Here is a 17,168-nt window from a genome sequence, read left to right as displayed (position 1 = left end):
TTTATGTTTAGGAAGAGATAGTGGGAGAGTGATAATCTCACTGGGCCAGTAATCCAGAGCCCAAAGCTAATATCCTGGGGACACAGTTTCAAATCCCATATCTCAAATTGTAAAAATTTCCATTCATTAACAAGCTATAAAAACACGAGTGATTGTCACGAGTGAGTGTCAATTGTCATCTAACAATTGGTGTCCTTTTGAGAAAAGATTCTGATACTTTTACTGACACGGTAAGACTCATAGCCACTTGTTGATTCTTAATGCACCTCAGTGCAATATATACCACCCGAGCCTGTGATGCCCACTTACCCAACAGAACAAATACGAGATGCCAATTTTAATACGGCGACTGACATTGAACATTGTCATTTTCTTGAAATTTTCTGTGCAATCCACAAAGGAATTAAATAAGTTGAAGTGAGGTGGGGGAGGCAATGTACAGGGTAGAAATGTAAAGATAATAGTCATGTGCTGCACTGGTAGTGCCACTGCCTCTGATCAAGAAAACCTGTGCCAAAACCCATCTGTTTCAAAAGTGTGTCATATCACATGTGACCATCATGGTTAAAATATCAAAAATGTTGGGACTGATAGTAACCCAGTCATTAGTACGACCACAACTGCAGAGTTTGTTGTGGATTTGGGAGTCACATTGACAGGTTGGGGTTAAGTCTGAGGGTACAGAAGACATCTCTTCAAATAATGCCAGGTAAAAAATCCATGTAACTTTAAAACAGAAACGGAAATAATGAAGTCATTTTCTTTGTGTGTTGATAGAGGCAGTTAGAATGACAAAGGATTTGCACAGCATGCACTCTAACAATTTTTGATGTGTCGAGGTGTGGAAGAAATCGACGTTGAGATGAGATGGAAACATGTTCAGCTGAAAACAGGCAATTTACAACCATTCACTATCGATCTGAAAGTACGGGATGGTTTGACAGAGTCACTGAAGGAAGCAGCGACCAGGCCAATATTGAAGAATAGGCAGAGTCTGCGACAAAGAGAAATCTTGACCTCGTGACAGTGAAGGAATGGCAGTACATTTACAGCTCAGGAAGGCATGTGCTTTGAATGTGCTTGTATGTGCTATCCTTGTAGCTTTAGCTGGTAGAAATCACAGGTTTGGCAAATTCTATGCTTGGAGACTTACTAATCGCAGTCCAACTTGTAGAGGTTACACATAGATGCGAGTGTGCATTGTTGGAACAGGGAGCGAATTTCGAAGGTATCAGATGATGCATCAGTACTTTTCATTTAGCGCAAGCCTGAATGTTGTTCAGGTCTAGATACATATGGACTTGTAGTGTTGGATGGAGTTTGATTCAGAAAGATGCGAGGTATTGCGTTTTGTTGCGACAGATCAAGCAGGACCTCGACTTATCATGGTCTGGGCTTGGAGAGTGTTGTCAACTAGAAACATCGAGGAGTTCAGGTTCATAGCTTGGACAAACTATGTGCACCTCCTCCCACCCTGCCCCCTGTAAAAACGCCATCCCATATTCCCAATTCCTTCGCCTCTGCCGCATCTGCTCCCAGGAGGACCAATTCCAATACTGAACAACCCAGATGGCCTCCTTCTTCAAAGACCGCAATTTCCCCTCAGACGTGGTTGACGATGCTCTCCACTGCATATCCTCCACTTCCCACTCCTCCGCCCTTGAACCCCACCCCTCCAATCGCCACCAGGACAGAACGCCACTGGTCCTCACCTACCACCCCACCAACTTCCAGATACATCGGATCATCCTTCGTCATTTCCGCCAACTCCAAACAGGCCCCACCACCAAGGATATATTTCCCTCCCCTATCAGCGCTCCAGAAAAACCACTTATATTTCTCAATTAGATGTCCGCTCACCCTTCTACACCTGAGCAAGTATAGCATAATCTATCCAATATCTTTGCATAACACGAGTGGTCATCTCTGGAATCAATCTTGTGAAGTCCTTCTGAACAAAATCCAATGCAACTTCATCCCTTCTCATGTGAGAAGACCAGAACTGCATGCAGTACTACATATGCAGTCATACAAATGCCTTAGACATGGGCAGCAACACTTCACTATTTTTTATATTCTACTCCTTCGGCAGTAAATTCCAAAATTCCATCTGCTTTTCTTGTTACAACAAGGACAGATGCTCTGAACAGACCACTATCTGTGTCCCATTAAGCTACAGTTTCAAATGAAAGAGCTTCAGAACCTGCTGGATCATTATTGGTTCCAAATGGCTTTCCCTTACTCTGCAACTCTATCCCCTGGTTCAGCTAGGGGAAAGCTCTGTGAGTGTTTATAAAATTTTGTAAGCTGCAACAAGATTCCTTTTCATTTTTCCAAGCTTTAGAGGACGCAAGATTAGTGTCTTCTTCAGGATGGCTTTTGTTCGAAACATCAATTTTCCTGCTCCTCGGATGCTGCCTGACCATCCGTGCTTTTCCAGCGCCACACTACTCCTGACTCTGATCTCGAGCATCTGCAGTACTCACTATCGCCTAGTTAAGAGGACGCAATCCTAGTGTTTGTAATCTATCCTCATAGGAGTTTCCAATATCCCAGAAAACAGTCTGGGGAATCACTTTGAGGAACCTTTTGGAAAGATATGTTATTTCTTCTTTGTTGAGCGTAGCAAACTGGTACAAAGTATTCCAAGTGGTCTCGCCTATGTTCTACATTACTGATGCACAACTTCCTTATTCCTGCACGTCCATCATCTTATGCTAAAGTCTAACAAACCATTTGCCTTCCAAATTGTTCGAGGCACCTGCATGCTAGCTTTCAGTGACTTACAAACAAGGACACCTATTGCCCTTTGGATAGCAGAACTGTATAATCTTTAGTCTTTTTATAAATATTCCACACCTCGTTCATTGCTAACAAAGTGGACAACCTCACACGAACTGAAATGACATTCTATTGGAATTTTCTTAGCTATAGAATCAGTCTGTGCAATTCCTTTTGCGCCTCTAGATCCCGACAGCACACATCCCTACTTCGTATTCTGTGACCCACAAAACTGTAAATATTAGATTTGTTTCCAAATTGTGATGCAGCGATTATGAACAGCTCAGGCTCAAGCAATGTTACTTGTGGTGCTCAACCAGTCACAGCCTGCTAACCTATGCATTCCTCCTTTCTGTTTTGTTACACCTGACCATTCTTCAATCCACCTCCTTCAACCAGGGGCTCCCATTTTGTTTAATGTCCTCATCAACGCAAATATGTCAAGTGCCTTTTTTCAAATCAGAATACACGTCAATGACTCTCTTTTTAAAAAATAATCCATTCTCAGTATATGTCCAGCATTTATTCTCCATCCCTAATTGCCTCGAGGACAGTTAAGTGTCAACCACATCTGTAGTCACATGTAGGCCAGACCAGGTAAAACAGTCAGGTTCTTACCTAAAGGCCATTAGTGAATCACACGGCATCTTCTCACTATTGACAATGGATTCAATGTCATCAGTAGACTCCTAATTTCAGATTTTTAAAAATTGAATTTATATTCTTCCATCGGCTATAACAAGATTTAAACCCAGGTCATCATAACATTACCTCAGTCTTTAGAATGATAGTCCAAAGACGGTACTACTAAGGCTTTGACTTCACCACCTCATCTATGCTGCCAGCAACAGACTCAGACAGCTCACATAACTTCACTGAACATTATTTCCATTTCATTGATCTCAACCAAATCAGACCATCATTTTCGAGCTGTCCAATTATTTTTTTTTTTTGGAATATATTGTCTACCAGGATTTTCCCTACCAGTCATATCAGGTTAACAAGTTTGGCATTCTGTGTTTTCTCACTTTATTCTTTTTTCAACATGGGTTCACATTTGCTCTATTGTAAATCTGTATTCCAGAAACCAGTTTCCAAGATGATCAGCACTGTGTCCAGAAACTGTTCAGCCATCACTTTTGAAACACTGGGATGCATAATTTCAGATGTCAGAAACTTGTCAACCTTCTGCTTCATTGATTTGTACAGGAGTTTTTCTTAAATTGCTTTCAGTTCTTCATTCTCATTGATAGTTGTCATTTCTCTGAGATTTCTTGTAACATTTTCTTAGCAGCTAGACTCACAGTAATTATTTTAACTCTGTTATTTCTTTGTTTATTGTTATAAATACTCCTGTTCCCAACTTTATCTCTGCTAATCGCTTACTTTTTATGTACATGTTGAAGGTTTTACAACTTTATGTTTCCTGCTTTTTAAAATCAATATTCTACTCTTCCTTTTTTATTGTTTCCTTGGGCATCCTTTGCTCAATTCTGAAGTGTACCTAATCTTTAGGATTACAAGTTTTCATCAACTTTGTGATGTATTGATCAAATGCAATATTTGACTTAACTAGAAACAGAAACTGCTGGAGAAATTGAACAGGCCTAACTGCAACATTGGAAAGAGAAATAGATTTAATGTTTTCAGTTCAATTCTACTTTGTAATATTTAAATTCCTTTGCTGCTTTCACTGACCTCACTTTCCCTCTTGTGTCTTTGTACTTTAAAGGAATGCATACTTGCTCAAAGCCATATGTTAATGATGTGAGCACTACATCTTGCCCTTCTATCAGTGGAGCTTTTAATTCAACTCTTGAATAGTCATTGATGTTAAATATAGCATTGTACGACAAGATTAATAATTGGCCTTTTTTCATTGTTTAATGTGGGACGTAAAATTGGAAAACAATCTCATCCTTGGTTGGTTCCTCAAACAACGGCTCCAGAAAGTCCATCTCAGCATATTCTGGAGAGGAAAGTAATAGTGAGGCGGTAAAATCCTCAGACTAGTAACATTGGCTCCCATATTAATGTTCTGGGGTCAGGAATTCTAATACAAAGATGACAGATGTTACAATTTCAATTCAATAAATATCAACTTAATACCAACATTTTCATCTCTTCTGATATTTGTAAAATCCCATCTGGTTCACTGGTATCCTTTAGGTATCTTGTCTGGCATACATGTGACTCTGGACTAATAGCAAATGGCTGAATCTGCATTGGTCTATTAAACTGGTCGGTTCATGAGCAGTTACGGACAGGCAATAAATCTGAACCAGTAAGCAATCCAGAAAAGAAATAAGGCAAGGTTATGTCAAACATATTGGTATGCATTAACTTTTTCCAGGTTATATAACATTATAGTCACCTAAAAGGATTGCTTTTGCATTGTTAAATCCACTTCTCATTTCCTAATTAATATCCTCCCAAACAAACATTGCTAGTGTGTAGTCTATGAACAGCTCCAATTAATTATTGTTGCCCTTTATATGTCTGTTGTATTCTTACTCTTCATCTTGACACTCTGTTCCAAGATCCTCAGTTTCCACAATTAGTCACCCTGAAACCATGTCTCTATAATGGCAATTATATCATTCCCACTTATTCCATTTGTGACACCAATTCACATTGTTTATTGGAAATATCACAATACTTCACTTAATTAAGTAGGTAACATATTTTCACGCCATTTGGTGACAGGCTCTCCCTCAAGAAAGATGTTGATTGTTGCTCAAAAAAGCAAAATGATGTTGAAGATGGAAAGCTTTTAGTTCTAGATTGATATATGTATTATCAGATTGTCACCGTGGACTTCGGGAAGAAAGTATTTCAAAGGATGCTTTTGGTAAAGCCAATAATTAGCTTCGATGCTACCAGATCATTTAGGCTTCAGACTTACTGAAAGCCTTGACTGAGATATGGATGACAGAATCGAAACCGAGGCATTTTCATGAGCCACGTGCAAACGTGAACTGATACATGAATCCTTCCATTCCCAGGCTGACACAAATTTGCCCTCTGTCTCATCAAGAGACACATACACAAGTTAACACTGTTTAAAAAAACCAAGAGATTTCCCCAGCCCTATCTACTTGGACTATTAATACAGCTTAAAACTATTTTCCACATTCAATGGCCTGGGGACTTTCAAATTTCTATGTTCTTCTGCCAGTATGGATATTTTGTCTTTGAGTTGAACTCCTCGCCTTCTACCTTGAGCTGGGTCGTAAATCTGAGATGAAGCACTTCAGCAAATACCTCACAAGGGAGCTTGTCTAATCACTTATCTTAAATCACATGATTTCTCACAAATGTTGTTTTGACTAAGTGCCAAAATAATGGTTTTCTGACACTTAGTAAAAACAAGGCTCCTTCGCAGAATGGAAAACCAAACTTCCATGTTGCTCTACTTTTGAACTCAATGTTTCCAAATGTAAGTAGTGCATTGTAAACACTCATCAAAGTCTCATACCAGTGTCAACCTTGGTGTGAAGCAGGATGCTTTAGTGGTCAGCCAATATGTACCCAGAGCTGAACTGATTCAATTCAAATGCCTTCGATCTATTACTGACTTTTCTTCTTGTTTTCTGATTGATTGCACATGATCGTTGGGGGAACTGCTTCAATTCACAAATAGTCCAACAGTGCTGTAAATCGTGTCTGTGCGTGGTGTTTAAATGCAGGACACATCTTGTAAATTAATGAATAATTTATGGATGGTACATTCCAGAGCACAAACAACTTTTCCAAGTAAATATTCATTCACATTCTCACGACCATCACTAACAATTCCACTGCTAGAATCTCGGGGAGACCCTCTCCCACTGCAACTCCCAGGTCATTTCCTCTGCCCTGAAGCTCTTCAACCACAGCCACATTTGCTTCCTCAGTGCCCGCCTCCATAACCAACTCGTCCCTCACGGACTCCGGACCACCTTTAGACCAGTAGGGCTCAGAACCAAACAGGACAAACAGAACAGACTATAGATTCAAAAACACCAGCACCGATTCTCCTTCAAGATCCTCCGATCCTCGCAGCAATACGCCAGCACCTAATCTCTCTACAGTCAGCCCTGCCTCAGCTGAGGGCCACCCTCTCTCAGAATTGCAAAGGACCCCTTCTGTACTACATCCTCAGGAGAATTCATACTCTCAACAAACAGTATTTCAACTCCATCTCAAACATCAAAACTGTAAGTATAACAAACTTTTATCTACCCACCTCCATAACCAGCGCTCCTCAAACATTCCAGTAGATTTCCCCAGCCTCTGGATCTGCTCGGACACCATTAACCAAGCGGCTTGTGCAGCCACCATCCCACGCTGAGTGACGATGTCACTTCCGCCCCAACATGGCCGCTTGCACAGCCACTTCTGCCCCTCACAATTCCTCATGAACCACACGTGACATCACTTCCGCCCCTCACATCATCGCTGGTGTCACCTGCTCAGTGACTTTCACGCCCCCTACTGCCATGTTTGCCACCACTTCCGCCCCCACCAACGCCACTCACCTGCATTCTGCTGACACGAACCCCACAGATCCCACTGTCACCATCCCCGCCTCCCAGAACCCTGAGGGGAACACCACCCCTGCTCATGACTTCACCTCCATTCCCCCCACCACCACACCCATTCCAGATCCCAGCCCTCAACTTTTTCCCATTCCGCCTGACCTCCCCCTTTCTGAGGACAAACGATCAGTCCTCAGCAAAGGCCTCACCTTCATCCCCCTCCGCCCACACATCAATGAATTTAATACACGCCCTGACGTCAGCTGTATTTCTGATGAAGGGTTTTTGCCAAAAACGTCGATTTCACTGCTCCTCGGATGCTGCCTGAACTGCTGTGCTTTTCCAGCACCACTCGAATCAAGCCCCTTATGTTTCACAGCCAATATCATGACATTTCCTGCTGACCAGCGTCATAAACAAGTTGCTTAGGCATAGGGCCAAGCCCGGTCAATCCATGAAGAGTGCCCTCCTCCTGAACCCTCAATGCTTATCACCCACTAGGATAAGCCCTGTTCAGAGAGCAATGGAATACCAACTTTTACTTGGAGATATCCAGCCACAGAAACCATCAAGAAGTTCAAATGTTATCGATGGGGTAGACACTTGAGATCGGAAGCCAAAGCAGAAACCACAGGCTGAATCTCAGCAGGTCTGGCAGCTTCTGTGGAGAGAAAGCATCTTTTAAGATTTGTGTTCGGTGCTCCTTCTTCAGTCCCTTCTTCGACAGAGTAACTTGCATGTCAATGCCTTATTTGTCAGTGTCACAAAACAGCTGCCCCATTATCAGCTCCTTTTGGCAGCAACAACTGTGATGTATGGGCTATCCTGCAGCAACTCATTTCGATTCATTCTAATCCATGTGGAACAATGAAGGATCTGACAAAGTCTTATCTCTTTCTGTCTCCTTATTTGTCCCATTCTTTCCTACCCACTGCCACCTCTCTCCACCTGTCTGTTCCTCTTTCTCTTTTCTCTCTCTCTTTCCATGACCACAGCCACCCCTTCATCCCTTTCGATCCTTCTTTTATTTATTTTTCTTTCTCTGCCCTCCTGACTCCGCGCTGCCGTCCCCCGTCTCTCAGTCTCGCCAACTCTCTCTCTGTCTGTCCCTCTCCCTCCACAGACGCTTCCTAACCTGACGCATTTTATGATAGTCTATGTTGTTATTTCAGACTCTTGTGAATTTTTCTTGTTTCTAAATACAACTAATCTGAATGCAGTAACTTAATGATATCCTGCTGAAATATCTGTTCAACATTTAGCACGAGTTGAACTTATGTAGAACAAAGAACAAAGAAAGTTTACAGCCCAAGAACAGGCCCTTCGGCCCTCCAAGCCTGAGCCAACCCAAATGTACTGTCTAAACCTGTTGGTCAATTCCTAAGCATCTGTATCCCTCTACGCCCCACCTACTCATGCATTTATCCAGACACATCTTAAATGAATCTACCGTGCCTGCCTCAACCACCTCTGCTGGCAACACGTTCCAAACGCTCACCACCCTCTGTGTGAAGTTCGGTGCACATATATTGCACACTTGCCTTCTGAATTGACTGCAACCAGAGTCAAAACAACCCAATACATCAATTTCAGTGTTTCTGATTATTCACCCTTTTCTTCTCCTGAGAACATGTTTATCTAAATTACAAATGAGTGTTTGGGTTCTTGAAACCATTTTAGCTGAAAGGAGTATTAACTTTCCCTGTAATTTGTATGGATATTGATTACTTTGTCAAAGAATCCAAAGTGATTCTAGCAGGATAGAAGGGACTTTCCACCGTGTGAGTGAATGAACAATTCATCGACAGTGCTTTGATCATATTATAAAGCTACTTGAGTAAGGTATGTTGCCAGGATAGCAAAGTAGCCATAACTATGTTGCTTTGTCACCAGCATATGCATAGGTATAATTGAAGTATTAAATGTGGTGGTTGTTGTTCTATTAACATCTAGGATGTAAACAGTAGTCACCTGGGAATCAAGTCCCGCTAATCTCAGAGTCATTGCAAAGTTTAAAGATTCGAAAAAGTAGACTTCCTTCTTTGCAGTCAATTCCTTGCACAATGTATGATATCTTTCCATTTGTTTTCCCACAGCCTTGCTATACCTGAAAACCACCATTTTGCATCAAACATTCGGATCCGTCTGCATCTCAGAACTCGAACATCTCATCATTAAGAAAAGATTTATCTTATTCTTCCTGCCAAAATTGACTCTGTTTTCCATATGATTGAGTTTTTTTATTTATATCTCTTTGTAGCCTCCTCATACCTCAGCACTAATTTACCTTTCAATGTATTCTTGTCAAAACAGCAAATATAGCAGTCATAATTTTGGTCCGTTTGACCAAGTGCTTTGTAATAATCATGAATAATTGAGGCCTCAGAAATGATTTCTGTCATGCACAACTGGTCATATATTGACACCCACAAAAAATACCGATTTATGCATATTCTCTGCTTTTCTTTTGGACAGCTAATCATCCTGTCTGTATCAATGTGTTATCCGCGACATTTGTCATTTTCTACACAACCTTTGGTGGAACACCTTATCAAATATTGCCAGGATATCTAAGCAGAGGATAGCCACTGCAATCTCTTCACAGCACACCTTCCTTTCTTAAAGAACCATAACTCCAATAAAGATGACTCCATTGTCCAGAGCCATGTTGGTTCTGCCAATCAACTTGATATATTCAATCTCTTCTGCAAAAATGTGCTTAATAATAACTTTTAACATTGTCTAGCAACCATAAGTCTGTGTCTTGGTCGTCAAGGTGCTCAAGATGCTCCCCACTTCTTTCATAACACATTGTTCATTAAATAATAACTCTCAGGGATTTGTAGAACCATAGAGTCAGAGACATGTATAGCACAGAAATAGATCTTTGGTCCAACTGGTCCATGCTGACTAGATGCACTAAATTAATCTAGTCCCATTTACCAGCACTTGGCCCAAATTCCGCTGAACCCTTCTTATTCAATGAACAAGTGAACAAGTCAGTCTCTGTCTCTTGCTTCATCTGATGTTATAACTTTATTGATACTTGGAAATTGTCAGAAAACTCAATTTCCAAGTCATGTACTAATTCTGAACACTCCGCCCGCCAACACACACCTCTGCCCCGAATAACCCATTTCATTCTATAAGCTTGAGGTATAGCTACAACAAGTCAGGGTGTATTTCAGGTGTACTTATTTCCGATGATTCACCCTCAGTGAGACCAATGCTTTTGAACTAGCCAGGCCATTTTGCAAAGTTGGAATCAAAAGGGACTCGCTACAGTATTCCCAAGGCAAAATTCAACATTTTATGAGTCAATCTTTAATCCAAATCTATATACTGGAACTGAATTGCAATCTACAAGCTTGCCTTAAATTCACACTTTCTCCTTCACTAAGTCAGCAGTTGTATCATCAGTCAATGTTAGTGACCGACATGCTCCTGATGTTTAACGTATCGGTTTGGGGAAGACAATAAAATTGAATCCTTTGAAAATAAAAGATGGAAAGCCTCCATACTTCTGATTTTTTCTTTTGATCAATAGTTGAGGAAGAATGTGCCCTGTGTAACTCAACTCAGATTTTGATAGCCATTTCCTTTCCAGATGCGCTCCACTCTGAGAACAATCCCACCACCGTAATTGCTGTCCCACCTAAAGTCCAAAAAAGAGGTTTAGAGTGTCTAGCATTATTTCAATGAAGGTGTGAACATGCACACAAAACTGTCCGTTCGGCCCTTCAAATTTGCTCAGTCATTCAATAAGATAATGGCTGATCTGATTTGAACATGAATTTTACGTTTTAGAATATCCTTGATCATTTTCATCCCAGTGATAATCATGAATCTAGTAACTTACAGGTGAAAAATACATAGAATTCCTACATTCCATAATCGTTTGAGGCATGGAATTTCCAAGTCTTGCATACCTCCGAGAGAAATCAGTTCTAATCATCTTTGTCTAAATGAATAACACCTTATTTTTCAACTCTGGTTCTGGTGTTCGAATTAGGGTATGTTAGGGCTACTCAGTTATTTTTCACAAAAACAGATTGATTGTTGATAATGACTCCAACGTAGAAAGAGACACTGAGTCTTGTGTTGACTCTACAAAGGTTCAAAATGTACACATTCAAATTTCTTAAGGTCTCTTGGCCTAAATGATATTCGAGGGACTTATTCATATTGTCCACAATCTTTTCGTGCTTTCTTTTCTGAAGGAGAAACCTTGTGGAAAAATAAATGAAGTGTTATGGAGTTTAATAGTACAACAGCATAATATAAAAATCATTCATTTAACTGTAAAGAACAATATATTAGTGGTCACCATGGCAAAAAGCTAATATGAATTAAACCAATGTATTAAAACATCACGATTGAAGCAGCCTTAAGTAAAATATGGTTGCTCTGGCAAGCGATGCATTTTATTTCATTAACTTTGGTGAGTGATAGCAATAATGTCAAAAAGTTCTTTAGAATACTAAGTCTAACTGCCTCTTTAGAATACCCTTACATTGTTCACCAGATACGTTTAATCATAGGAGAAATAGAAGAGTAAGTTTAGAAAGTTACAACTGAGAGCTGACATGGCGCTGTTGTGCAATCCCTCATGCTGGGCTAGTTGGCCTGGGTCCCAAGTCCCAATTTCTCCTCAGCCCTCTGCTTGCACAAGTTGATTTAAAAGGATGAAATCTTATACTTTGTACCTACCTCATGGAATAACTTATTCTCTGCATCGAATTAAAGTTAAGCCAAAATAATTAAGTCTCTCGTATTCCTCTAAGACGTCAGTGCCTCTGAAAGCTGGGAGTCATTGTCCATGTGTCTCTGTGGATCACAGAGCTCACTTTAATTGCACTGCACAATAACTTGTTTGGTAGAAATAGTGTGTTTAATGAGATTTGCTCACCCACTCACTGGAGGATTGGCTTCAGTATAAGTCAAGTGCCTTTCAGTGCTTTGCCTCATTTTGACTGCTTCCACTTTCACCTGAAAATGGGATCACAGGACCTTCCAATAGAAATTCTCTTTCCCATTCTTGCAATCCTTGGAATTCCTGGTAAGTGGTTAAAAGTTTCTGTGATTATTTTTTATTCCTGGTTCTGCGTTGAATTTTGTCTTGCAATTTGCAGCTGTACCTCACGAATTCATCTCTTGCACATTGCTGCATTTGCTTGTTCTTCATTACCATCAGTTTCAACTTGAGTGCGGTTTGTCCTAACCCAACCCTCTGGTTTGGAAACACCTGTGCTTAGCCTGAACACAGGGGGCTACATTGAAACGGAATAGATTTAGCAAAAGTGAACATAATGGAGAGAGTCACAGAAATGACCGTAAGCTTGCAATGGCAGACATTTAAGGGAATAATTCATGACTCTCCTCCAAAAAGAAAATCCATCCCAGTAAGGAGGAAAGATTTTACAAGTGGGAAAAACAGCCATGGCTAACCAAGGAAGTTCAGGAGCATATTGAGTTGAAAGATAAAGCACACAGAGGCACAGAAATCAGTGACAGGCCTGAAGACTGGGATAAATTCAGAACTCAGCAAAGGAGGACAGAAAAGAGAGAGAAAGTAAACCGATAGCCAAGCAATAAGGAAGTTAAAAACTGACTGTAAGAGCTTCTTTGAATATGTAAAAAGGAAGAGAGAGATCTGCAAAGGAGGACTCAAAAGAGAGAGATAATAAACTTAGAGCCAGCCAGTAAGGAAGATAAAATCTGACAGTAAAAGCTTCTTTAATTATGTTAAAAGGAAGAGAGAGATCAGAGTGAAAATGAACTGCAGAGATAATCACAAGGTACATGGAAATGGGAGTGGAATTTTGCAGATATTTGCATCACTCCTTACAATCGATGATACTTCAAACACGTCATAACTTCTAAAGAATGTGGTGGAGAAGCTGAGGCCCTTCTCAATCACTAAGGAAGGAGTATTAGACAGAAAAAGGATTCACAGAAAGCTGGAAAACAAAGGGACACTTGTACATCAAACATAGAAAGGTAGTACACAGGTGCAGCCAGTAATCAGGAAGGCTAATGGAATGTTGGCCTTTATTTCAAGAGTTCATTTGATTTTGTTTGATTTATTGTCGTCACATGTACCTGAGTATAGTAAAATGTTTTGTTTTGCCACATAGCAACGAAGATCATACAGATCATGGGTATTCAGATGATCTGAAGCATACAGGTTACAACTGCACAAGAGGTGTGCAAAACAAGATCAACATTAGCAAGGTCATGATTTGGAGATGACGGTCTTGGACTGTGGTGTACAAAGTTAAAAATCACACAACACTAGGTTATCGTGGACAACCACCTGATGAAGGAGCAGCGCTCTGAAAGCTTGTGCTTCCAATTAAACCTTTTGGACTATAACCTGGTGTTGCATGATTCTTAACATTAGCATGGTCAAAATCTTTTGAAGTTAGAAGTTAGAGAGACCATTCAGCACTCTAATTCAGAAGCTGTTCTTGAATCTGTTGGTACGTGTGTTCAAGACAGAGTGTAAGAGAAGGGAAGACTTACTGCTATTGTACACGGTGCTGGTGAGACCAGATTAGGAGTAAAGTGAGCAGTTTTGATTTGGATATTGAAAGAAAGATTACATTTCATAAAAGGTAGATCAAAGAGGGATTTTTAGGTTGATCACAGATATGGAGGGATTGTATAATGAGTAAAGACTAAACATTTTGGGAGTCGACTAAATGGATTTTAGAAGAATGAGATGTAATCTCGTTTAGACATATCAGATTCTTCAGGGGCTTGACAGGGTAAATGCTGAGAGGATGTCTCCCCTGATGGCAGAGTGCTTTGACTGTTTCTGCTTCCACCTGAAAATGGTATCAGAAGCACGTTCTGGCAGAAATTCTCAATCCCATCCTTGTGATCGTTCAAATTCCTGTTATGTGGTTAAACTTGTTGTGACATTCATCTTGCCTGTTCGATTTTGCAATATCCGAAAGGGCGTAGTCTCAGAATAAAGGAGTACCAATTTCAGACTGAGGTGAGGAGGAACTCTTTCTCTCCAGGGTTTGTGAGTGTTTGGAACTCCGTGCCACTGAGGGAGCTATGAAGGGAGATTCCTCGCGTATATTTAATGGTGAAGTTGACAGATTCTTGATGACAGTGGCAGACATTTCAAAAAGACAACTTTTTTGGCACACATTAACCAGGGAAAAGGAATGTTGGAACATATGGATTTGAAGTAGGAATTGACCAATAGGTCGTTTGAACACATTCTGACTTTCAGGAGGATATTGGCTGAACTGAATGAGCTCCATCATCCCGCCTGCACTACATAGGTGTCCACTCACTGATGTATCCAAGATTTATCCAACTCGGTCTCATCGACCCAGCCCTCACGACCTTCAGAGGAAGAGGATTCCACATCATAACCATTCTCTGAGAGATTAAAAACCTCCTTTTCTCTGTTTGAAAAGAGAAACTGCTCATCCTTAAACCGTGTCCCCTTGTTTATATCCTTCCTGTCAAGAAGAAACTAGCTCCTGGTATTCTAATTTTTCCATTCCCCCTCAAGATCTTAGATGTTTCAATGAGACCATCTCATAGTCTTCTGGACTCAAATTGATATAGGCATAACCTTTCTTCACAAAACCAGACTTTAATCCCTGGATTGAGGCAAATTAATCTTCTCTGAGCTGCTGCAAAAGAAATAGGATTTGTTTTCTTGACATGGGGAGATCAAGTGGTGCAAAGTGACAACTACTTGTATACTATTCCTCAAATCTTCTTCCAATTACGCTAACCCTATTCCTAACCTAACCCAATTACATCCATGACAGAGACCATGGATTACAAATGAGATGTCACTGCTTTTCGTTGTTGCACAAATATATAATTACACACAGCATCCCACAGTTTTGCGATTCCCACCTTCTGGAATCCCTTACAATGTGACTCCCTGATGGGCGTTTTGATTCATTTCACGATTGGATTTTCTTTGCAGCGAACATGATGGCAGTACTGATTCTTTCCCAAGGGAAGTGCGGCCTTTCCAAAGGAATCACTCGCTACATGACTGCCATGGCGACAGGAGATTTGATGGTCCTTGTCTTCAACGTGATCGTGAGCCAGATCATTAGGGATTATTTCCCAGGCTCGCTGCTGAAATACACTCCGGCCTGCCGACTCAGTGTCTTCCTGCAAGGGCTCAGCCTCCAGCTCTCCATCTGGTTTACCATCGCCTTCACCTTTGACTGCTTTGTAGCAATTTGCTGCAATAAATTGAAAGCGAGGTATTGCACTGAAAGAACAGCCAATGTGGTCATATCCATCGTGAGTGCTTTTAACATTATGGTCAACATCCCCTTGCCTTTTCGATACGAGCCCACTCATGTTCTGAACAATGTACAGTGGGGCTGCCGTACAGTCGCCAGCTACCTCACTTCACCGGCCTGGGCAGCTCACCGGTGGCTCACCAACATCTCAAACTTGTTTGTTCCTATTCCCCTGATGCTGCTGTTGAACTCTCTCACTGCCCACCACATCCTAGTGGCCAGCAGAGCTCGCCGGGCCCTGAAGAGCAGCAGAGGTGGTGCTGGGGAGATGGGCAGAGACCCCGAGCTGAAGAGCAGGAAGACCTCCATCATTCTGCTCTTTACCATCTCCGGCTGCTTCATGGTGCTGTCGGCACCCATCACTGTCATCCACATCTGTGTCGGTGTTACTCAGCTTGTGGCATTCCAAGGTTCAAGCTCACTTTATGTGGCAATCAGGGTCGCGTTCCTGCTGCTGTGCACCAGCTCCTGCACAAACACCTGTATTTATGCACTGACCCAGAGGAGATTCAGGGAGGAGATGAAAAATATGCTGAAATCTCCCTCCTCGCTGCTCTGTAAAGCTCCTTACTAATTTACATTGACATGGGGAGGTGCTGATGCAATGATAACCTCACTGGACCCATAATCCAGAAACCAACGCTAAAATCCTGGATGCACAGTTTGAAATCACATCATTTGTGAAATTTCCATTCAATAAAAAGTTATCTTTACCGACTGGTCATTAGTGATTGTCAAGCCTGAAAGTTAATTGCCATCTCAGAACGAAGGGATGGAAGTCTGGTACTTTTACCTGGTCTGCTTACCTGTGGCATCAGGTCCATGGTCATCTGGGTTACTCATAGCTGCTCTCTAGGCAATAGATGTCAACTTCACTGGTTATGACATTCTTTCAAATGAACAAAACACATTTGTAACCCCATCTATATTTTGTAATTCTCAATGCAACTCAAATGATCCTGAAAGCCTGGGCGAAGCCCCATCTATTTCAGAGTTGCAGAATAACACACATACAGTCATGGAGATCAACATTATGGAAACAGACCCTTCAGTCCAACGTGTCCATACCAACCCGATATCCTAACCTAATCTAGTCCCATTTGCCTGCACTTGGCCCATATCCTTCTGAACCCTTCCTATTCATAGACACATCTAAATGCCTTTTATATGCTGTTATTGTACCAGCCTCCACCACTTCCTCTGGCAACTAATTCCATATTGGTAACCCCCTCTGTGTGAAAAAGTTGCAACTTAGGTCCTTTTATATCTTTTCCCTCTCACCTCTAGTTCTGGACTCCCCCACCCCAGGGAAAAGACCTTGTCTATTCACCCTATCCATGCCCCTCATGATTTTATAAACCTCTATGAGTTCACCCCTCAGCTTCCAGCGAAAACAGCCCCAGCCTAGTCAGTCTCTCCCTAAAGCTCAAATCTTCCAAACCTAGCAACATCCTTGTAAATCTATTCTTAACATATGACCAATTCGGTTCAACTATCTGCAAATGATGTTATGTACAGTAAATTTAACCCAGATGTTAGCAAGACCACAATTTTCAAGTTTAATGTGGTT

The 17,168-nt window shown here is 41.2% G+C and overlaps 1 protein-coding gene across 1 annotated transcript; it reads left to right on the top strand.

Annotated features, from left to right (window-relative positions):
• The first annotated feature begins 12,296 nt into the window (after positions 1–12,296).
• On the top strand, positions 12,297–16,172 carry LOC122541522 (putative G protein-coupled receptor 139). Its single transcript, XM_043678348.2, has 2 exons — positions 12,297–12,360; positions 15,301–16,172. Exons 1-2 carry the CDS (start codon positions 12,297–12,299, stop codon positions 16,170–16,172), a joined length of 936 nt encoding a protein of 311 aa, XP_043534283.2.
• The last annotated feature ends 996 nt before the right edge of the window (positions 16,173–17,168 follow it).

Source organism: Chiloscyllium plagiosum, unplaced genomic scaffold (assembly GCF_037043375.1).
Source record: "Chiloscyllium plagiosum isolate Xiang-an unplaced genomic scaffold, Cpla_swu_hap1 HiC_scaffold_35, whole genome shotgun sequence".
NCBI classification, from domain to species: Eukaryota; Metazoa; Chordata; class Chondrichthyes; order Orectolobiformes; family Hemiscylliidae; genus Chiloscyllium; species Chiloscyllium plagiosum.
The sequence above is the reverse complement of the archived record's forward strand: the minus strand, read 5'-3'. Positions and strand labels throughout refer to the sequence as shown.